At 41.2% G+C, this 24,399-nt stretch overlaps 1 protein-coding gene across 1 annotated transcript in view; it reads right to left on the minus strand.

Annotated features, from left to right (window-relative positions):
• The window catches only part of DLG2 (discs large MAGUK scaffold protein 2), a 1,500,569-nt gene that overhangs the window by 457,533 nt on the left and 1,018,637 nt on the right, over positions 1 to 24,399 (minus strand). The window contains 1 exon segment of the mRNA XM_043504108.1: positions 10,411 to 10,535. Coding sequence (XP_043360043.1) covers positions 10,411 to 10,535 — 125 coding nt within the window.

Below are 24,399 nucleotides of genomic sequence, written 5' to 3' on the forward strand. Positions count from 1 at the left end.
CCTTTGACAACAGCCCCCAAGTCTGACACATTGTCTCTGCATCTCATCCTCTGCTCTGGTGGCAGATGGAACAGGAGACAGTGGATAGATACGCCAGTTTACAATGTAAAAGAAAACCCCAAAGTTTAGTTCAGCTCAAATCCCTCTCCACAGAGTTTTTCTTTATTAACATAAGGAAAATTCAAAACAAAAGCAAAGCAACTCAGAGCACTTGGTAAAAAAACACCAGAGGCTTGCGCTGTTTCCAGCAACACACCCTCCCTTAAAAAACCACCAGAGGCTTGCGCTGTTTCCAGCAACACACCCTTCCTTACAGCTGCTACAACTGCTTCCCTGCAATTTTACAGTCTCCTAGCCCCACCCCACTCCCAGATCAACCACCTGATAGGCAGGGAGCCAGAGTTCTCCTTGTAACCCCTTATGCACTGGTGCTTAAAAAGCGCCTTTATATCTCATCACATCCCCTAGGGGAGAGGGGGAAGAGAAAGATTAGTCAGGATCCTCCTAACCACACCTAGATTGACCACATGGCACCTGGGGCCCATCACCCCCTTAGCAGTAAAAAATGGGTCAGGAGCCCTCACCTCCCAGGGGGTGAGGAAAAGCCAAGACAGGCTCTGTTTAACCACCCTCCAGGCTAAAGCTAGTTGGAATTTTTCTGTCAATGATTTTCCATAAAATGAAGTTTGCAAAAAAATTTGATTTTTCCAAAAAAAAATAATCATTTTTCTGGGGGGAAATGTGAAATTAAATATTTTATTTTGAGTTGATTTGACCCAAATTGGAATATTTCATTTTTTTAAATTGACCCAAATTATTTTGTTTGTAATCCACTCAACACAGCATTAACTGTTATTTCCCCATCTGTATATTGGCTTGTGGGAGTTGCAGTTTAAATCCCCATACTCGCCTATGGACTGGGTTTCCTGGAGTACTACATATCCCACAATGCAAAGCAGGCCTAAACCAGTAGTCAGATGATTCTGGCTGTATTATTGGAGGTGGTGTCCAGCCAGGGAGCCTGGCCTATAGTGGAGAACTGGGTCACCATATTCCCAAACAACAGTTTTCATAAAGCAATGTACCACTATTGGAAAATCCAGTTTAATATTGAACTGACTCAAAATTAAGCATTTGGGGACAGTTCAATAAACTGAAATGAAATATTTTTATTTTGAAATGTCAAAATGTTTCATTTCAATCAAAAACGTAAATATTTAGACATTTCCAAATCAATTTTTTTTGGAATTTCTATTCCATAAAGAAACAATGACATTTCCATTTCAGGATGAAAACAAATGTTGAAATGTCAGCATTTCCAAGGGACTGGAAAATGAAATCAATACCTCTAGGAGTTGACACTAGATAGATACTACACAAAGGATTAGGAATAGGGGTTGTCAACTTTCTAATCACACAAAACTAAATACGCTTGACGCTCCCCACCCCACCCCTTCCCAGAGGCCCCAATCCTGCCCCGCTCTCCACTCACTGCATCCCCCTTCCCTCCATTGCTTGCTCTACCCCACCCTCACTCATCTTCACTGGGCTGGGGCAGGGGGTTGGGGTGTAGGAGGGGGTGAGGGCTCCAGATGGGGATGTGGGGTTCGGGATGCAGGAGGGGCTCTGGGCTGAGGGATTCAGAGACAGGGAGTGGGTTCAGGGCTGGGGCAGGTGGTTGGGGTACAGGGTGCAGGCTGTAGGAGGCCATTTGGGTGAGGGAGGGGGCTCAGAGCTGGGTTTGGGGTGTGGGCTCCAGAAGAGAATTCTGACCTGGGGCAGGGGTTTGGGAGGGAGTTTGGACTTCAGCTGGGCAGTGCTTATCTCAGGGCTAAGGCAGGTTCCCTGCCTGCCCTGGATCCGCGTGACTCCCGGAAGTGGCTGGCATGTCTGGCTCCTAGGCACTGGGGTGACCAGGCGACTCTCCGCAATGTATGCTGCCGACGCCCACAGGCACTGCCCCCACAGCTCCCATTGGAAGTGGCTCCTGGCCAATGGGAGCTGCAGAGCCAGCGATTGAGGCGGGAGCAGCACACAGAGCTTCCCTAATTGCCCCTGTGCCTAGGCCACAGGGACATGCCGGCTGCTTCCAGGAGCCGCATGCAGCCAGGGAGCCTGTTTTAGCCCTGCTGCACCTCTGACGAGAACCACCATGGTCCCTTTTAAACCAGGCGTTCCAGTCAAAAACCAGACACCTGGTAACCCTAATTTGGAATGACAGTGGGTGCAGATATCAAACCTGATCAACATCCCATTTAAGTCAATGGAAAGCCTCCCACTGACTTTAATAGGAACTGGATCAAACCCATATTGTGGCACACAGTTGGCACTGTAATGTCATGCAAAAGATGTGAGTTTTACAGATGGGAGAAATACAGACAAGGCTTGAGATGGGCAAAGCTGTATAGCTCAGGATAAGAAGCTCTAACTCTATATGGAAAGAGAGAAAGCCAGTGGAGGGATCCAGTGTGGAAAGCATGATGTGATTAGAATAGCAGAGAGGAAAACTGTTTACTTACAGTATTTTACATGGACCAGAGGGAGGAAGAGGTGATAATTCTGAATGTTTAAGTCTCAGTGAGTGCAGTTATAAGCTTATATTAAAGCAACGTTTGAAATGATATAATGCGTAGATCTTAGGGAGTATGGAACCTCTTTAGTTTGTGCTTATTATACACAGCTAATTTATGGTACATTCAATTTTTCCCAAGTATGTTCCTTATGAAGTTGAAAACTCTTCCTAAGCTGGATCAGTAGAAGATTTTTTTTTTAATGGCAGCATAAAAAAAATACACCTTGATATCTAAAATGATCAAAGTTAATGAGCTCATAAACTTCCTAACACAAACCATGCCAGAGCAGTCAATAATTCATGCTCTAATTTACGGACATCTGCAGAACAAGCATGTTTTGTTTAATGGGGTGAATGTTTCCTGATTAACTTACTACTCAATTATGTACTGAACTAATGGCACTGTCAGAGGTCTGTAAAGAGTGCAGATATGAATCAATGTATTGCTGCAGTACTGTAATTATTAATAATGTCTTGGGAATGCTTTATGCCATAACCTATTAAATATTGGTATTGATGTCCTAAATTCAAGACCAAAACTCACATAACCAACAGAGAACGAGAGAAAGAAACACTTGACAGATGTGTAGTCACGCTGCTTATTGCACTACTGGAAGGCACTCAGATACCATGGTGATGAGCATGGTATATAAAATAAAACAGAACAGTGATTGAGGCACTGTAGTTCACAAAGTGTGTTCTCTCTTTTCTTATGCTTTGATCAGTGATAGAGATGAAGCATGGCCACAAGCCCCAGTTCATTTGGAGACTCTCTCAGCTCGTTACTGAAAAACTTGTATATTACTTGTAATAACTCTTCTTAGGGCTCTACATTGCCCCCAAATACTTGTCTAGTAATTGAACAAACTATCACCCAGTGGTGAATCCGATATTGAAAATGGACATTACTAAAAAGCAATTGGTTATTCTATGACCATGCTGCAGAAGGAGATATTACATTTCATGCTTTGAATTCAATTTAAGTCTTCAAGCTTTGATCCCAATGGAATCAGTTCCAGCCTTTCCCGTGGTCTATTTCAAGTCAAATACAAGCACATGTTAAGATAGAATTATATCCAATTGGAAAGTTTTCTCTAAAACAGTTTTGTATTTCTCTTTTATATTATTAAATATATTTGCATGAAAACAGGGTCTTAATTTATTCAGAGTTCTTTTTCTTCTACAGCTTATCCATAGGTAAAATTATAATCCTCCAACACACACCAGTGGTTTGCCCAAGAAGTGTACAGAGAACACAGACATTGTTTCCTTAAACCCTTTGCTATTTGACAGCCAGCTGAGCCTAAGGGGGAACAAGACTGGAAGGCCGGGGAACCTGGGTTCTGTTCCCAGGTCTACCACTGATTTGTTCTCTGACTTTGGAAAGTCATTTCGGTTCTTGTTTCCTGTCTTTCCCCATCTGTATAATGATGTTTTCCCACAGCAAAGTGCTTTAAGACCTAGGGAAGAAAACCAGTCTGGCTACATTTTATTATGATTCCACAGCAACTCAGCATACATAGAAGTCTTTGATGATCCCCTAACATCGCTCCCCTGCACCAGCAGCAGTTATAACACATCTGTCGGAGCTCCATGGGCACAGGACAATATATACAGCATTCAACTGCCTCGGGGGAAGAATGCTTGTGGAGGGGGTGGGGAAATGTGGCTATGGCACCTGGCAGCACAGCCAAAGGGCATACTGTAGGAAGCATATGCTACATCTTTACAAAAGACATATCAGTATCCATTGGACCTCACCTGGAATGTACCTCTAGGTATCACCACTTCCTTTTCTACGACTCTGTCCCACCACCAACCTAGTACAGCTTAGGCTTTAATTACAATCCAAACCATTTATATTATCTTATCCATATTCCTTCAAATAAACTCATGTTGAGTTGTATACTACTACTAACAGTCAGCATTCAAAAATCATGAATAAGGCCCCCAAAATCATGAGAGTAGCTTAAAAAAAATCTGAAGAGTTTTTAAAATAATACATTTGGCGTTCTCTTTTTGGCTTTCTGGGTTTTAACCCTTTATATGGTTCACATTTTCAAGCTTTTCTTGGCAAACATGAATTTGAATATTCTCTTCTCTCTTAAATGAAAGCTGAGATTCTCAAGTAGCCAAATCACCCTTGCAGCTGGGGTTTTAAGAAAAACATCAAATAGTACAAGACTGGCAACACAATTGTGGAAGTTGGCAACAATAAGCAGAAGGGTTATTTTATTTTTTATGTTTTTATTTTAGGTCAGTTTTGGTCCATCACTGCTGAAAACAAATTTACGCTTTATCTTCAGTTCATGTGTATTTTTATTACTGTTAAAAGAGTTCTCAACTCCTATTCTGTACAGCTCAGTCACAATGCGGGGGGGGGGGCGGGGGAGGGCGGGGACTTAATTAGTGTAAATTATAAACTAAGCTAACTGCTTTTCAGTATTCCTTTTCTGAGGCCTTTGCTGATTAAGTCATGTCAATGTACTGGGTTGCTGGGTCTGTAATCTGGTCACCACAGTTTTCACATACAACAATGAGTTTGTTAAATATCAATTGCTTGTGTAAAGCAGGAATGTCAATTACCATAGACTGAGTCATTAAAAAGATCTGTAGTAATAGTAAATTAATCTCCTTTTTTCATCCAGGCAATCAAACTGACTGCAGTATTTTTTTAAATTTTTTTTATTTGTGACAAAAGAACATAAGGGGAAAAGAAAAGGTCACTCAACCGTAAGTTATTGAAAATTCTATTTCTTCAAGTACACAGTCTAAACTCAGGACTTCTGTAGCAATATTGCAATGAAGTATTTGCCTTGTAAGTGTAACACTGCTATCTACTGGATGGAAGAAGAACTTCACTGTGACAGGTTTCAGAGTAGCAGCCGTGTTAGTCTGTATTCGCAAAAAGAAAAGGAGTACTTGTGGCACCTTAGAGACTAACAAATTTATTAGAGCATAAGCTTTCGTGAGCTACAGCTCACTTCATCGGATGCATTTGGTGGAAAAAACAGAGGGGAGATTTCTGTTTTTTTCCACCAAATGCATCCGATGAAGTGAGCTGTAGCTCACGAAAGCTTATGCTCTAATAAATTTGTTAGTCTCTAAGGTGCCACTAGTACTCCTTTTCTTTTTGCGAACTTCACTGTGGGTCACGAATGACTAATGGCAATTTCTCCCTTAAATTCAAGGGTCGGGACCTGTGCTTCTAGCTTCTCAAGCAGAATGTTCTGTTCCCGTAGTTGCCATGAAGTTCTGAAGAGCCACAATGCACAGCACAGTGGCAATAATTAAGTGTTAGTGGCTGTTTTGTTTTTTTTTTTTACAATAGTTATAAAGGTATAATAAGGTGATAAGAATACAATTCAACCTGAAATTAACAAGTTCCCCATCTATTAGAGAAAATATAAAGAACTGAGGTCTTTTCTCTCTGGACATTGTTAAAAACTCCACAGCTTCCGTAAGATTAGGTGCTCTTCCCAATGCCCTTAGGCAAAATATCCTCTATACCAGAGGCTGCAGCGTGTCTTGCACTGCTTGACTGCTACCCTCAACCCCAGAGACGGCTACATTTCAGTGGTGGTATATGCAAAAATAGTAGTGGTAAAATATTTGGGATTTTCCCAGGAAAAAAGCTCTATGTTAATTGATTATTCTATTAAAATGAATACAATATAAAATGGCTGTTTATTTTTAAAAGACATGTTTCCGTGGGGATAAGGGCGCTGGAGTAGTACAAAGCTAAATTGAGCACCGTACACTGTCATTAAAATTGTGTCCCAATATATATTAAAAAAAAAAATCAGTCACCTTGGGTCCAATCCTGCAAACAGTTACATTTGTACTTAATTTTACATATGCATGTATTCCCACTTAAGTCCATAGGACTAATCGCATACATAAAGATAAACAAGGTTTGTAAAAGTCTGCAAGATCATTTGCTGTAAATTGGAGGTCACTTTCAAAATCACACCATCCGGTGGTCTTTATTCAAATCAATCAGAACAAAATTGATTACACTTAAAAAAAATTAGTGCAAGTGACTTTTGGGGTTTAAGAACAGATAGCAAATTAAGCTCCCTATGCACACAATCAACTCTGCTATATAATCTAAAAAACCTGCAGGCAGAATCTGGGGTAGATATGGACACAAGGCATTCTCTACCCATGATCACTAACTCCTGCTCAGAGTTTTCTAAATTGTTTTTCTGTTGGGTACCTGGAACATGGCCATCATTGTTGTCTGTTCCTGCATGTTGTTTTTGTTTTGTTTCTGCAGAGAGGGTGCAATTGATAAACACACTGCTGTGTAAAATGTCAGTACCAAAAAGGACAGTGGAGATGACCATGGGACAACTCATCCCTTCAATGACATATCAGTATTGGACACTCTGGAATGTCAGTGACGATGTTACGGTGAGATTACTGCTACAGTTCAGACAGGAAAACAGAATTATGCCTTGAAAGGATAGGAGGATTCTGGGGATGGGACTAAAAAGCTCCCTGGAAATCTTTAATGAAGTAACTCTTAGGTCTTCATACAAGATGGACAGAATCTGCATCATTCACTAGCACTGTAATGCTGAGCAGAGTAGAGGAATATGAACAGCAGGTGATAAATCAGGAATCCTCTTACACAAGTAAAAGCAATAGTTCAAATTTTAAGTGGTAGTATGAAAATTAGAGCTGTGGAATAAAGGAAATGTTCCCACTTCGACTCCCTCCCCAAGAACCTGGAGAATATGGAGTATATGTGAAAACAAATCTGTGGCATTCTACCGATTTTTGCAGTTGAAAACTTGCTTCTTCATGTGAAGTTTCTCTGCCACTTCACTATACAAAAAAATTAAATTATAACAAACTATATTAAAAACAAGACAAGATAATGGTGCAGTATGCATGTGAGAGCCTGGAAGGTGAATACAAATTATTATAGATTATAAAATTATAAAAGAACTTGTTGGGAACTGATGTGGAAAACAACCAAGGAGCTCTGGGCAACTTGTTGAAGTCTAATTAGGAGGCTACGGAGGAGCCTTGAAAAATCTGTATCAGCATTCCTACTACTGAATGTTCCTCTAAAACTGCTCAGGTTTTCACAGATTTTACATAAAGCCAATTTCAAGGGAAATTCTTTCCTCCTCCTTCCAAACCACACAAGCCTAGATAAATATTTGCAAGCTTCAAAAATCTCTCTCAGTGAGGAAGGACAGAGTTTTACTGAAAGCAGCACACTTGCCTGCCCTTCAGATTAAATTGCAACTACAGTTGCATCTAGATAATTTGCACTAATGATGGCAGACCCATTGTGAATGACTGAAGCTTCCAAATTAGTGAGAAACACACCAATCACACTTTTATCATTGTTTTAAAAATATAGTTCAATTTGAACTATTTATTTCACAACATGCTAGAAATATTATGTAGTATATTTTGTAAAAAAATATTTAAGTCTTACTACCAGGATAACTCACTATATCTCTAGTATTAAATCTTTGCTGAGCTGCAGAGAAACAGTACCAATTTTGTTTTTAATATGGATTAAGAGCTGCATTAGTATTCTACCTTTTGTGGATTTAAAATGTCTCTAAGTATTTTACAAAACAGCAATTACTAAGAAATCATGAGTTGAGTCCATGGTCATTAATTAGCGAAGCAGTGAGTTACTAAATACTTGTTTTCAAATGACAGAACTTTATTTAAAGCAAAATTTCTGTCCATTACAATGGCTTAAATAGCTAAAACAGTCTGTTAAAATAGTTAAACATCTTCACTAGTAGATCTGTTTGGAAATTCAACAGCTAATATATAAATTCTGTTTGGATTTCTTACTATTTCTGGTGAGGTAGTGTCTAGAGGTAAAGGCCCCAATCATGCTAGGCACTATAACAAATATCTTGAATGCCTATTATCATGATATCCAAGTGCCAATGTCTGCTTGTGCTCCCGTCTGTTCCTTATATCCACTCATTGTTTACCCTCTTACATGTAACTTGTAAGCTCTTCAGGACCAGGACGATCTATGTTATGTTTGTGCAATGCCTAGCACAATGGCTCCATAGCGCTACCATAATACAAATAATTAATGAGAAGAAGCAGCAATAATAGTGCCGAACACCGCTACTTAAATAACACAAGAAATATCCAAAAGTTGTTTCCCATGGTTCTATTTTTTTTTACTAGTAGGAAAAGGCTTTGGAAAAAAGATGCATCTTACCATATGTTTTGAATGTAGTGTGGTTTAGGCTCATTTGATCTCCTTTGGCAAGGAATTCTTACAACTCAGACCCTACCAATCAGAATATTATAGCTATACAGCCTAAGAATTTTATCCTGGGCCTTTCCAGCTACATTTTCCCTCTGACTGTCTTAAGGCAGTGGTTTGCCATCTTTCCAGACTACTATACTCCTTTCAAGAGTCTGATCTGTCTTGCATTCCCTCAAGTTTCACCTCACTTAAAAACTACTTGCTTACTTACAACATCCGACATAAAAATACAGAAGTGTCACAGCATACTATTACTTAAAAATTGCTGACGCTCTCATTTTTACCATATAATTATAAAATAAATTGACTGGAATATAAATATTGTACTCTAATTTCATAGTACAGTATATAGAGCAGCATAGAACAAGTCATTGCCTGTAGGAAATTTCAGTTTGTACTGACTTTGCTAGTGCTTTTTATGTAGCCTGTTGTAAAATTAGTCAAATATCTAAATGAGTTGATGTACCCCCTGGAAGACTTCTGCATACCCCAGGGGTAAGCATACCCCTGGCTGAAAATGGGATATCTACACTGCAATTAAACACCCACGGCTGGTCTGTGCCAGCTGATTTGGACGGGCAGGGCTTGGGCTGCGGGGCTGTTTAATTGCAGTGTAGACTTCTGTGCTCAGGCTGCAGCTTGGGCTCTAGGACCCTGCAAAGTGGAAGGGTCCCAGAGCTTGGGCTGTAGCCCAAGCCCAGAAATCTATACTGCAATTAAACAGCCTTGCAACCTGAGCCCCACAAGCCCAAGTCTGCAGGCATGGGCCAGAGACAGGTTTTTAATTGCAATGTAGACATACGATTAGTGGCTGGCAGATGGTGAGGCATTCATGGAGATAACTGAACACCTTGCAGATTAGGACTAGGACTTTGAATTCAGTCCATAAATGAATGGGAAGCACAAGCACTGGGATAGCATTTTGTCAGTTGTTGCTTAAAGAGGTACACTGCCATATGTTGCTGCTTCCATGTGGCTGCCGCGTTCACCGCAAGAGCAACAGCAATAACCTAGCCTGGAGGTGGCAACAGAATACATCATTGTGGTTAGGTCCTCATCTGAGAAGAAAGGCCATCTCACCGCTGCAGCCAAGGAATGGTAAGGAGTCCCCAAAGGGGAGTGTAAAGGGTAGCTACAGATAGCTGGTTGTGCATCCTTAACTCAGTGCTGCCCAGCTGTGACAAGTCAGGGCTGTATAGGGAAAGACTTAACCTATGCCGCTGGAATAAGGTTCCTCAAGTGTGTACGTGTAAGGATCAGGCATGGCAGAGCTCCACACTGGTATACCCCTGTCCTGCCCACACGGTGCTCTCTCAAACCAGGTGAGATGGCTGATGCAGAGAAAGAGGCAGAGCTACCCCTGGCAGCTTTAGGCCAGCAGGGAATTCCCCTGCACAGAGGAAATTCTTCAGTAGCCTTCTCTGGCAACTTTATGCTGCTTGTGCAGGCATAGCAAAGAGAAGAATTCAGCCCCATGTGTCTGTCCTCTGTGAAACACCTAGCACACATTTGAGCATTATAAAATAATTAATAATGGTTTCCAAATGCATGTCATGTAGTAAGTTTTTACCTGAGTCTTCCATCCTCTGCTGCAGCTCCTCCTGGTATAATCTTAGTAATAAATATCCCAGGATCGTCCCCAATATGAGGGTTGTCTGTTCCTCCTGCAATACTGAACCCCAGGCCAGAATTACCCTGGGAAAAGAAAACAAAAACTTATCAGCTGCTAGAATTCCTCAGAACTTAGCTATTATGTGCGAGTGGTGTCTCCTTGCTTCTCAAAAGGTATCTTTTTTTTATGTAGCAGTGCCATACTCCCAGGTGTATATGACTCAGCCAGAAAAAATTCGCTGTCAGCTAAAACAAGGCAGGCTAGAAAAGTACAAAAAGAGTTCCCAAAGTCAATGGAAGAACTCACGTAGACTTCTGCAGAAGCAAGATCAAGCCTAAATGTAATAATTTAAAGATAAAATTTTCAAAGGCGCCTAAGAGACTTCAGAGACCAAGACTCAGTGACATTCAATGAGACTTACACTCCTACACCAGTTAGGAGTCTTTGAAAATTTTAACCTGAATGCTTTAATTTTCAGTAAAGCAGCCTAAGAAACAACAGCATCACTACATAAACTGGAACTCTGAATAAAATGGTGGACGCTCTATGCACCTCAGGATGCAGGAGAAGAAAAAAAATAAAATATATTATTTTCTGCTGAAAAGCAACTACTACTCATATCCAAAAAAATTTTTAAATGTGCAATTTTTGATGCACACATTTTCTGCACATTTAAAACAGCAAATGAATTATTGGGAGTAGCCATTAGAATGTATCAGATAAACAATCCTTTATTATTACATGTATCTATACTTACACACACCCACAACCTAGTGTGCCAGCCTCCTCTCACACTATACTCATGCCAGCAATTTTAGAACCTTTTTTAGAATTATGTACTGATTGTTATTGTTTTCAAGTTTAAAATAGTTGTGGTCATAGACATTCTTTTGAAGAGCAATAATATATAAACCTGTGCCCTTTTAGTCTCCCCTCATCTGAGGAATCCAAGCAACTTTACACACATGCATTCAAGCTTACAACAGCCCTATTAGCTACTGCAGATAAATGTACAATTTGTTCATCAAGTGTACGGGGTAAAATATGTTCAATATACTTATTTTAAACCCTTTTCTGATTTTATTCTGCCTAGCAGACTTCTGGAGTTTGTTATCACCAGTGCTGCTTGTAGACACAGATAACTGGCTGCTTCAATCTGAGTGAGGAGAGAGAACTGCTCACCAAACCCACCCAAAACTCTATTTGTGTTATTACATCTCAATTTCTTCTCCTTAAAATGCATTTCAGTTAGGTGGTCAGGAATGAGGTGCACTGGCAGAGTTTTGTGGGGAAGCTTATACATCACTTGTGTACAACATGCCAAGTTCTAGCCAGTACTATCAGTGTTTCACAGTCATTATTATTTCTTAAGAGATTTGAATGCAATCTACAGGCCCAGTGTAAATATGTGATCCTGAATAATTTTTCAATATTGGACTAAATAATAGACAAAAAGGATTTAGGGATATACATATTGTAATGCTATTCAGCTAGCTGTAATATTGGAAATGGAACATTTTACAGATATTCTACAAGGGTTTACTAAGCCTTTCTAAAATGGCATGATAAACCCATGATTTAGCCTTTTATCCATTAGGATCAGGTCCAGCTCATTTTACTTTCCATATATTTTATAATATGCCTTATCACACAATTTAGTCAACACAGGCTCCCTCTTTGATAATACTTTAAGATACTTTCCCTAAGAGTTTTCCTAATAACATAAAAAGAAAAGGAGTACTTGTGGCACCTTAGAGACTAACAAATTTATTTGAGCATAAGCTTTTGTGAGCTACAGGCATCCGATGAAGTGAGCTGTAGCTCACGAAAGCTTATGCTCAAATAAATTTGTTAGTCTCTAAGATGCCACAAGTACTCCTTTTCTTTTTGCGAATACAGACTAACACGGCTGCTACTCTGAAACCCAATAACATACTGTCAGTGAATGTTCTGATGAATCTTCAAAGTAAAGATGTCATGGAGATCACAGAGGGCCCTTAGACCACTCATTTTGAAATACGGCCACTCCAGTTTAGATGCAGCATCACCGCAGGTGCCTTAAAGCACTGCTAAAACAGAAAGTAAGCTTTGCTTTTCTGTCAAGTGTCAGGTCGAATGTTTAAGAAGAGCTCAACATCTGCGGCATCCCATGGTTCTCAGTAGATTTATTCTTAATCACTAAAACCTACTCTCAAGAAAAAAGAAAGTGGGCTTGTCAAGGAGGCATGAGAAAGAAATTTTTAGCTGGATATGAAGCACAAGTGGATACAGTATAAGGTAACACCATGCTTGAAGAGCTTTTTTTAAACAAAGCTTGCTTGTTATGTGGGGTATGCCTAGCTGTCACAGCTCGTCACCAAAAGTTCATTGAAATTCTCAGCAGAAAATTATTTTGAAAAGGTTTCACTCTTTCGATGCACTCTCCCTCCCGCCCCACCCTTTCCCATCTCAGCCACATTAACTCCTCAGCTTTAATAACTATAACAACGCTCACTGTAAGTGATGATATGGTAAACTGCTGCAGGCTTTCCAAGTGAATCATGGCCAGCCCCTGACATTTATCCATAGATGTATGTCAGCTATATTGCAAGACTATTCTGTTCTGCCTCTTGGAGCAACCTTTGAAAAGAATAGGGCAGCACCCTTTGCTGGCACTTTCAGATCCAGATAATTGCTAGTAATTAAACTGGTCACAATCCTTGACCCGATCAACAGGATCTGCAAGCTGTCAGACAAGCTTGCTATATCTCTATATATGTTCCTACACATGAAAGTAAATTGGGAAAGGCAAGTGGCCTAGTACAATAATTTCTTCTTTGTGGTTCTCAAATAAATACTGTAATCTGTGTTGCCAACCTAGAGAGAAATTTTTTCTCTGCACAGGATCTTGCCCACTTCTACGAAGAGAAAACTGACAAAATAAGATGTGACCTTCTCCCTTCCCTCAGCTTGCCTTCCCTTTCCCCCACTTTCTCTTCTATAACTCTCTCCTTCTACCTAGTCAGATGCAAAAGTTTCTCATCTGCTCTCCTCCTCTAACCCCTCCACCTCTCCCAGTTATTGCAACCCACTCTCCTCTGTCTCTTTCCCCTCATGATACAAGCATGCTTTAGTCTCTCCCATCTTAAAAAAACCCTCCCTTCATCCCACTTGCCTCTTCAACTACTGTCCCATCTCCTTTTCATCTCTAAACTCACTGAACAAGCTGTTTACAATCACTATTCATAGCGCCTGTCCTCCAATTCCACCCCAGACCCTCTCCAGTACATCTTTCACCCTTGGAATTTCAGTGAAATCACTCTTGTTGAAATCTTTAATGACCTCTTTCTAGCCAAAGTTCCGAACCAATACTCCGTCTTCATCCTCCTTGACCTGTCAGCTGTCGACCGTGTTCCTCCTTCTGAAATCCTGTCTTCTCTTGGCTTCTGTGACTGTGTTCTCCTGGTTTTCCTCCTATTGCTATAATTGCTCCTTCAGCGTGGCTTTTGGAGGATCCTCGTCTTCTTCCTCCTCTCCACCAGCTTTCTGTGGGGGTTCATCAGGGTTCTGCCCTGGTTTCCTGTCTCTTCTCATTCTACACTTTATATGCTGGTAAATCGCATCTGCAACCACAAATTCAACTACCATCTGTATGAGGGCAACTCACAGATTTACCTCTCTACTCCAGACCTGTCTCCTTCTGTCCAAATTAAAATCTCAGCCTGTTTCTCTGACATCTTGCGGCTGTGTAGTTGCCAGCTCAAGCTCAATATGACTAAAACAAAGCTTCTAATCTCTCTCCTTCCTGCTACCTTCTCTTTTTGTCACTGTGGACACCACCCCCATTCTACCTGTCATTAAGGCCTGTAACCTCAGTGTCATCTTCAGCATGGACCTCTCTCTACGTCTTCACATCCAGGCTATAGCTAACTGTTACCAATTCTTTCTGCATAATCTCTCTTTCCTATCCATCCACATAGGTAAAACTCTCATCCAGGCTCTCATCACCTCACACCTCAATTAAAACAATACCCTTTTCTCTGGCCTTGACAAATGCAGTCTTGCTCTGCTCAGATCCATTCAGAATGTTGCTACAAAGATTATTTTCCTAATTCATCACTTTACTCGTGTCACTCCTCTCTTTGCATCCCTCTACTGGCTCCCTCTTCCCTATCACTTGAAAGATAAGCTACCTGTCTTCATTTTCAAGATCCTTCATGGTCTATCCCTACCCTGCATATTTTCTCTTATTTAATATGGAGACGTTGCTCATTTTTTAAATTTTCAAACAATCCCTTTATTTCCCCCATGTTGCCCCTCACATTTCAGAGGAGCTCCCTGTAAGCATCTGCAGAGCTACCTCATTATCCTCCTTCAAACTCTCCTTTGCTGTGATGCCTGTATAAAACTTGACAACTGTTAAGCTGCTGGTGTGCTGACATCACAACCTATCATGTGGGCCATATCGTTTCATTGTTTCCTTGTACTCCCCCCACATCTATCTGTCTGTCTTAATCCATCTGTTGCCTCGTTTTACACTTAGATTCTTCTGGATTTGTACAGAACGATCTTTGGGTTTTTGTCTTTTTATTTATTTTTATTTTTTTGTCTTTTTGTTCTGGATTTTTACAGTGCCTAACACAGTGGGGTCCTAGTCTATGACAAGCACTCCTAGGCAAGATAAACAATACATACAAGTAAGCAGCATCTTGAACAGCTAACAAATGATTTATAAATCGTTAGCCAAAAATACACTAAGCCTTAATAAACCTCTAGTGTATCTTTACAGAAGACTAGTTATTTCTAAAACTTTCTCAATTAAATAACAATGCCCACATACCAAACAACAACGCCCAAGCAAAGAAGGCCGATATGCCACTTTTAATAGGGAACTATCTGAACTCAACTGGAAGGTTAAATCTTTTAATTGTTTCTCTGGGTATCAGGCACTCAAAAAGGTGAAAAAGTAAGGGGGCGAGGGAAATAATCTAAGAAATCCTCTACGTCTTATTCTCCTCATCTCAGCACTAAGGGTACAGATACACTGCACCCTCTTTACAGTGGTGTATAGAGAACATACACTGCAAACTCCACTAGTACATCTATAAATAGCAGTGTAGATGGTGAGGTACTGCTTAGGTGAGTAGAGTAAAGACACACCTGAACCCCTAGGGTATTTACCTTACATGGTTCTCTATACTCCCAAGCAGTGGCACCCCATCTCCCCCTGCCTCCCCACTGCTGGACTTTCCCTGATGCAGGGAAAGGATCCAGCAGCAGGAAAAGAGAGGCAGCAGGGAAAAGCTATACACCACAGTGTTGACACAGCCTAGTTTTTGTTGCAGTGTATAGCTACATATACCCTACCCGCCACTGCCAGTGGTGTGTAGTGTAGACATGGCCTAAGACAAAAGAAAAAAATACATGCACACCTACTGCCTGAAAGAAATATGCATGTATTGCATACAGGATCTCTAAACAAATCAGGAACTAGCTAAAATCGTGGACTTTTAATTAAGATTAACTTTAAGCTTTGCGATTTTATTTTGTTTGTCTGGCTAAAACAGACTAGAACTCTTACTCTCCCAGTTCCTCTGCATCTTTATCCTAGCAATTTTTACCCTATTTTCCACCTTTATGTTTGTAAGCCTGCTATAAATTAAACCTCTCCTTCTAAGTCCACTGCTACACTAATTACACAAGCCCTTCTTCCATTATTTTTATCATATATACCAGTTTAGGATCCAATTCTATAAATACTTTGGGTAGGTGAGTAGCTTTACTCACATTTATGGAGAAGGGTTTGTTGAAAATTTTCCATCAAAACTGCTTGTCAATGGAAAAATTGGGATTTTGATAAAATTCGTCTTTTCATTAAATTATCTATTTTCTGTGGACATTTTCAACTTTTAGTTGAAAAACTGAACACACAAATCCCCAAAGATATTTGGTTTTAATTCATGCTTTACGGGAGTTCTAATTCAAATGTTTCTTGCCTGCATCATCCTCTATGGGCCAAGTTCCTCAACTAGGCTACGTTTCCCGTGGTACATGCTGTGGCTCATCAAGAAGGGAAATTAAGGTGCCTCATGGGAAATGCAGTCCAGCAAGGAAGCTAGGCCCATAGAGAAGAATGGAGGCATGAGGTGCCTGAACTATAACTCCCATGATACACCACAGCAGCATTTTCAAATTGAGATCTTTGATTTTAAAACTGAAATGTTCAGCTGAAAATTTTAAGTTTTCAATTTTTTTACACCAAAATTCAAAATTTTCTGCATGATAAACAAACGTTCTGACCAGCTTCAGACCAAGCCTATTGACTTCAATGGAGCTATTCTTCTGAATAAATATATATGGCTTTAAGACCTTAATCTTGATGACTCCTTTTATGTCCCATAAATTCTTATCTGTTCTAAAATACTGACAGCTATCTTAACACTTTCCATCTGTCCAAATATTCAGTTATTAATACTTGATTCCTGGCCCTTCCTATAAAAAGGCTACAGATGGAATTAGCACCTATGATATTTTTCTAATTATTTGCTAATTTTCCCACCTCTTTATCTAAGACTCAGAAACCTTCCCTTAAATTACACATACACCACACAATAATGGGAGCTACACTGTACTGTTTCAACAAACACTCACATTAGGACTTTCTTTCTTCTAACAAACACTAAAAGACAATATTTAGGACGGCTATAAGATGGTGGGAAGATTCAGAAGCCAAGAGAAGGGGAAAAAAACCTCCAAGCATTAGTCGTTTTAAGTCTCTTTCCTCAGGGCTTGTTTTATTATCCACAAAAAGATCACACAACAAAAACAAATCAACCAAAAAACTCTTGGCAATAATTCCCAGAGACTTTCCCTTCTTTAGCCAGCTGAGAGGGGGGAGAAAACATCCTTTTTCTTAGTTACCCTTTTACCCAGTTTTGACTTTATTTTATATTCTTCTATGAGCAGTCATGTAACAGGCAGGAACCCCTTTATAGGATGCAGCATCTTTACCTTGTCACAGTGGGATTTTCCAAAGCGCTCAGCCCCAGAGTAACTGTTCCCATTGAAGTCAATGTTGAGCACTTCTGAAGTTATTTTTCGAGTGCTCAAGCTGTACAGCATAGAATGGAAGACACCATCCATGCCCCAAGAAGTTTACAGTCTAACTGTTATCCTTGCTGTTTCCTCATTTGTCCAGTATAGATAACTAGCTAAAAGCTTTTACAATCCATTTTTGTTACTATGTCCCATTTAGTTACATTTTCTGGTTGAGAGCTCCTTATTTCTGGGAATGGAACCTGAATCTCTGTAGTATCAAGCCATTCAGTGTTTATCGGAATACCAAGATAACGAAGCTGGCAGAAAGGACCACAGCCCAGTGGAACTGCACATCGGGGTGGAGCCAGCTTCTCTCCAGGCAAGGGCCAGAAACTCTGTATTTTACAGCACCAAATAGGTATTCTGCACATTCTCATTAGATTTCTTAGTACAGTAACTGTCGGCATAAGTAAGACAACAGCAGGACTAGAAGTGGTCAACTTTTCTGAAAGAGGGAAGATGTAGAGGTATGCGTATAGAAGATTAAAATTTAGAGATGCTCCCTCATAAGGGACAGTATTATGAACATAGGAATTTGGAGATGTGCTCTGAAGGCAGGGGTTGGGAACACCACATAGCTGTGTGCAGCAGCTCACTACAGTAGCTCTCCAGTTTATTTATTAAAGTTTTATTCCTCTCTCATTCACTGGTTTGATATTTAATGAACCCCAAGATCATTACATTTCCTTGGCCATCTCCCGTTCTAACACTAACCTGTTTTAACCTGCTTAGTATGTGTATGACGATGGGATCACAGATGCAAATCATTCCTGCAGATGAGTTTTGAATACATCTCCTCTCATATACACCATTTTTCTTTTATTATGTTTTGCTCAGAGCTCAAGTTTCAAAAACCTGAACAAAGCTGACGCCTTTTCCTCTAATTCAGAGAGCAAACTATTTGCCTATTTATTAGTAGGCTCTTGAAGTCTCTTGTACTTTCAACTCTACTCAAGAGTAACATAATTCATGAAATTCTCACTACTCCCACGTCAGCTGGTGGGTTCCTCAGAGTTGGAGTTTTGAGAGTCTGTAGTTATATTATTATGCTCCATATGGTGCATATTTCCATCTGTCACTGTGCCATTTGTTGTTTTTAAACCCCTTATCAGATTCAGAACATTCACTATGTAACCACAATTCACAAGATGACAAGAACTTTAATGATTCTTCTCACTTGCTACCTAGGCGGGGTTTGAACTCGCAGCCCTCTCTGGGGGAAGTGCATGACTCCAGCAGGGAGATTTTTAAAATAGCATGAGGGATTGTTTTTCTTTATTACACATGCAAAAAATAAGAATGTAAACAGCATGTCTAAAAGAATGAACTAAGCCAGCCATCAAAATAAAGCAATCCTTCAGAATGGGGCAAAATGCCAGTTCACTCACTGTCAGGTTCTGGTAGTATCCAGACCCAGTCTATGCAAGAGAACTCCCTTCAGATTTGGTTTCCAAGCCCAAACCAAAAGTTTCCAGCACATTCTAGCAGCTTTTATAGTTACAGAAATCACATAATTCCCCCTTTTAAAGGGGCTGCACCTTTTATTTCCATTAATACAATGCAGAAGAAAAGGAATAACAAAGAAAAAAACCTTAGACTGTAAGGCTCCAGAGAATGGATGTTGCTAGTTAAGAATACCCCGCTCAACAAGAACAGTACCACCATCCCTCTACCTCCCCCACACCACAGTCACTGTTCTGAACTGTGACAACCAAATATGGCTGTTTTCCACCTCAATATACCTCCCTGCTAGGTACTAGCATCCTCCAGGTCACTCTCTGCCTGAGAAAATAATATCCATTATATGTCTTGCAGAAAAATAAGAACAGGGGGAAAATGCTACAAAACATGCTGGCTAATGTTTAATTAGAAAGAAAGGAAGATGGAAAGAAATGTTAGAAAAGGACACAGCAAAACACAGATTAATGTTCTTCAGGAAAGGGGGGCAGGGAAGCACTACTCTCTCCATTAATGACAGGTTTCAGAGTAGCAGCCGTGTTAGTCTGTATTCGCAAAAAGAAAAGGAGTACTTGTGGCACCTTAGAGACTAACAAATTTATTAGAGCATAAGCTTTCGTGAGCTACAGCTCACTTCATCGGATGCATTTGGTGGAAAAAACAGAGGAGAGATTTATATACACACACACAGAGAACATGAAACAATGGGTTTATCATACACACTGTAAGGAGAGTGATCACTTAAGATAAGCCATCACCAACAGCAGGGGGGGGGAAGGAGGAAAACCTTTCATGGTGACAAGCAGGTAGGCTAATTCCAGCAGTTAACAAGAATATCAGAGGAACAGTGGGGGGTGGGGTGGGAGGGAGAAATACCATGGGGAAATAGTTTTACTTTGTGTAATGACTCATCCATTCCCAGTCTCTATTCAAGCCTAAGTTAATTGTATCCAGTTTGCAAATTAATTCCAATTCAGCAATCTCTCCTTGGAGTCTGTTTTTGAAGCTTTTTTGTTGAAGGATAGCCACTCTTAGGTCTATGATCGAGTGACCAGAGAGATTAAAGTGTTCTCCAACTGGTTTTTGAATGTTATAATTCTTGACGTCTGATTTGTGTCCATTCATTCTTTTACGTAGAGACTGTCCAGTTTGGCCAATGTACATGGCAGAGGGGCATTGCTGGCACATGATGGCATATATCACATTGGTAGATGCGCAGGTGAACGAGCCTCTGATAGTGTGGCTGATGTGATTAGGCCCTATGATGGTATCCCCTGAATAGATATGTGGACAGAGTTGGCAACGGGCTTTGTTGCAAGGATAGGTTCCTGGGTTAGTGGTTCTGTTGTGTGGTGTGTGGTTGCTGGTGAGTATTTGCTTCAGATTGGGGGGCTGTCTGTAAGCAAGGACTGGTCTGTCTCCCAAGATCTGAGAGAGCGATGGCTCGTCCTTCAGGATAGGTTGTAGATCCTTGATGATGCGTTGGAGAGGTTTTAGTTGGGGGCTGAAGGTGATGGCTAGTGGCGTTCTGTTGTTTTCTTTGTTGGGCCTGTCCTGTAGTAGGTGACTTCTGGGTACTCTTCTGGCTCTGTCAATCTGTTTCTTCACTTCAGCAGGTGGGTATTGTAGTTGTAGGAATGCATGATAGAGATCTTGTAGGTGTTTGTCTCTGTCTGAGGGGTTGGAGCAAATGCGGTTATATCGTAGCGCTTGGCTGTAGACAATGGATCGAGTGGTATGATCTGGATGAAAGCTAGAGGCATGTAGGTAGGAATAGCGGTCAGTAGGTTTCCGATATAGGGTGGTGTTTATGTGACCATCGCTTATTAGCACCGTAGTGTCCAGGAAGTGGATCTCTTGTGTGGACTGGTCCAGGCTGATGGTGGGATGGAAATTGTTGAAATCATGGTGGAATTCCTCAAGAGCTTCTTTTCCATGGGTCCAGATGATGAAGATGTCATCAATGTAGCGCAAGTATTGTAGGGGCATTAGGGGACGAGAGCTGAGGAAGCGTTGTTCTAAGTCAGCCATAAAAATGTTGGCATACTGTGGGGCCATGCGGGTACCCATCGCAGTGCCGCTGATTTGAAGGTATACATTGTCACCAAATGTGAAATAGTTATGGGTCAGGACAAAGTCACAAAGTTCTGCCACCAGGTTAGCCGTGACAGTATCGGGGATAGAGACTGGGAATGGATGAGTCATTACACAAAGTAAAACTATTTCCCCATGGTATTTCTCCCTCCCACCCCACCCCCCACTGTTCCTCTGATATTCTTGTTAACTGCTGGAATTAGCCTACCTGCTTGTCACCATGAAAGGTTTTCCTCCTTCCCCCCCCTGCTGTTGGTGATGGCTTATCTTAAGTGATCACTCTCCTTACAGTGTGTATGATAAACCCATTGTTTCATGTTCTCTGTGTGTGTGTATATAAATCTCTCCTCTGTTTTTTCCACCAAATGCATCCGATGAAGTGAGCTGTAGCTCACGAAAGCTTATGCTCTAATAAATTTGTTAGTCTCTAAGGTGCCACAAGTACTCCTTTTCTTCTCTCCCTGTAGATAGGCATGTTTGTGCCACTCAGGGCCTGCACTGGATTTTTCCATTTGGCCCCAAGGCCTTTCACAATTCCTATGACTACACTACCAAGCATGAGGAAAACAGACCAAGGTAGGGGAAGCAACCACCTAGAAACACAATATCTGGCCATATCTGACCATGAAAATACTTTCACAAGGATTGGATTCAGAGTAGCAGCCGTGTTAGTCTGTATTCGCAAAAAGAAAAGGAGTACTTGTGGCACCTTAGAGACTAGGATTGGAGGAACAGTGCCAGTCAGTCCATAGATCTGTACTGGCTACATTTGAAAGCTTAATATTATTTTTATTAAAGAGTTTGCAATGCTGTTACCTGCAAAAGCTGAAGAGGTTGATATATGTAGGGTGACCAGATAGGAACTGTGGGAAAAAAAGGACGGGGGTCGGAGGTACTAGGCGCCTATATAAGAAAAAGTCACAAAAAAACAGGACTGTATCTATAAAAACAGGACATCTGGTCACCCTAGATATATGTCATGGCGTTTGTATCTGGTGCACAATGTAATGGGTTTAAAGTTATCCACATGGTACACCAGAACTCAGGGAAGATTGGCAGAGACCCTGGGGGATTTTCACCTTCCTTTGCAGCATGGGGTATTAGTTATTTACAGGTTTAAAATAGAGTAAATGGTGAATTCTCTGTAACTAAGTCTTAAAACCATGATTTGAGGATTTCCGTAACTCAGCCAGAGGTTAGAGGTCTATTACAGGAGTGGGTAGAAAGAAAAGGAGTACTTGTGGCACCTTAGAGACTAACAAATTTATTAGAGCATAAGCTTTCGTGAGCTCAGGAGTGGGTAGGTAAAGTTCTGTGGCCTGCAATGCGCAGGATGTCAGACTAGATGATCACGATGGGCTCTTCTGACCTTAAAGTCTATGAGTCTGAGGACGGTGGCAAAACACCCACTGGCTTCAAAATGGTCATGATTTCAACCATAATCGTACCCTGTGCCAACATTTCAGTGCAAAGAGGGAAAGCTTCATTGATAGAATATACTTTCAGGGAAAGATTAAGAATGAGCTCTCAAAACTGGATACTCTCATAAAGAGCCAACCTTCCACACAAACTTCCTCGTGGCTGGACTTTACAAAAACTAGACAAGCCATTTACAAAACACACTTTGCTTCTCTACAAAAGAAAAAGGACACTAAGCTATCTAAGCTACTATTTGCCACAAGGGGCCACAACAATGGTTCCCGTAACCCACCCAGCAATATTGTTAATCTATCCAACTATACTCTTAGCCCAGCAGAAGAATCTGTCCTATCTCGGGGCCTCTCCTTTTGCCCCTCCACCCCCAGGAACATGATACAGTTCTGTGGTGACCTAGAATCCTATTTTCGACGTCTCAGACTCAAGGAATATTTCCAACACACCTCTGACCAACATATTAACCCACAGAGATCTTCCTGCCAACACTACAAAAAGAAGGATTCTGGGTGGACTCCTCCTGAAGGTCGAAACAGCAGCCTGGATTTCTACATAGACTGCTTCCGCCAACGTGCACGAGCTGAAATTGTGGAAAAGCAGCATCGCTTACCCCATAACCTCAGCGAAGCAGAACACAGTGCCATCCACAGCCTCAGAAACAACTCTGACATCATAATCAAAAAGGCTGACAAAGGAGGTGCTGTCGTCATCATGAATAGGTCGGAGTATGAACAAGAGGCTACTAGGCAGCTCTCCAACACCACTTTCTACAAGCCATTACCCTCTGATCCCACTGAGAGTTACCAAAAGAAACTACAGCATTTGCTCAAGAAACTCCCTGAAAAAGCACAAGAACAAATGCGCACAGACACACCCCTAGAACCACGACCTGGGGTATTCTATCTGCTACCCAAGATCCATAAACCTGGAAATCCTGGACGCCCCATCATCTCAGGCATTGGCACCCTGACAGCCCGATTGTCTGGCTATGTAGACTCCCTCCTCAGGCCCTTCGTTACCAGCACTCCCAGCTATCTTCGAGACACCACTGACTTCCTGAGGAAACTACAGTCCATTGTGATCTTCCTAAAAACACCATCCTAGCCACTATGGATGTAGAAGCCCTCTACACCTACATTCCACACAAAGATGGACTACAAGCCGTCAGGAACAGTATACCCGATACTGTCACGGCTAACCTGGTGGCTGAACTTTGTGACTTTGTCCTCACCCATAACTATTTCACATTTGGGGACAATGTATACCTTCAAATCAGCGGCACTGCGATGGGTACCCGCATGGCCCCACAGTATGCCAACATTTTTATGGCTGACTTAGAACAACGCTTCCTCAGCTCTCGTCCCCTAATGCCCCTACTCTACTTCGGCTACATTGATGCCATCTTCATCATCTGGACCCATGGAAAAGAAGCTCTTGAGGAATTCCACCATGATTTCAACAATTTCCATCCCACCATCAACCTCAGCCTGGACCAGTCCACACAAGATATCCACTTCCTGGACACTACGGTGCTAATAAGCGATGGTCACATAAACACCACCCTATATCGGAAACCTACTGACCGCTATTCCTACCTACATGCCTCTAGCTTTCATCCAGATCATACCACTCGATCCATTGTCTACAGCCAAGCTCTACGATATAACCGCGTTTCCTCCAACCCCTCAGACAGAGACAAACACCTACAAGATCTCTATCATGCATTCCTACAACTACAATACCCACCTGCTGAAGTGAAGAAACAGATAGACGGAGCCAGAAGAGTACCCAGAAGTCACCTACTACAGGACAGACCCAACAAAGAAAATAACAGAACGCCACTAGCCATCACCTTCCTCCCCCAACTAAAACCTCTCCAACGCA

Source organism: Dermochelys coriacea, chromosome 1 (assembly GCF_009764565.3).
Source record: "Dermochelys coriacea isolate rDerCor1 chromosome 1, rDerCor1.pri.v4, whole genome shotgun sequence".
NCBI classification, from domain to species: Eukaryota; Metazoa; Chordata; order Testudines; family Dermochelyidae; genus Dermochelys; species Dermochelys coriacea.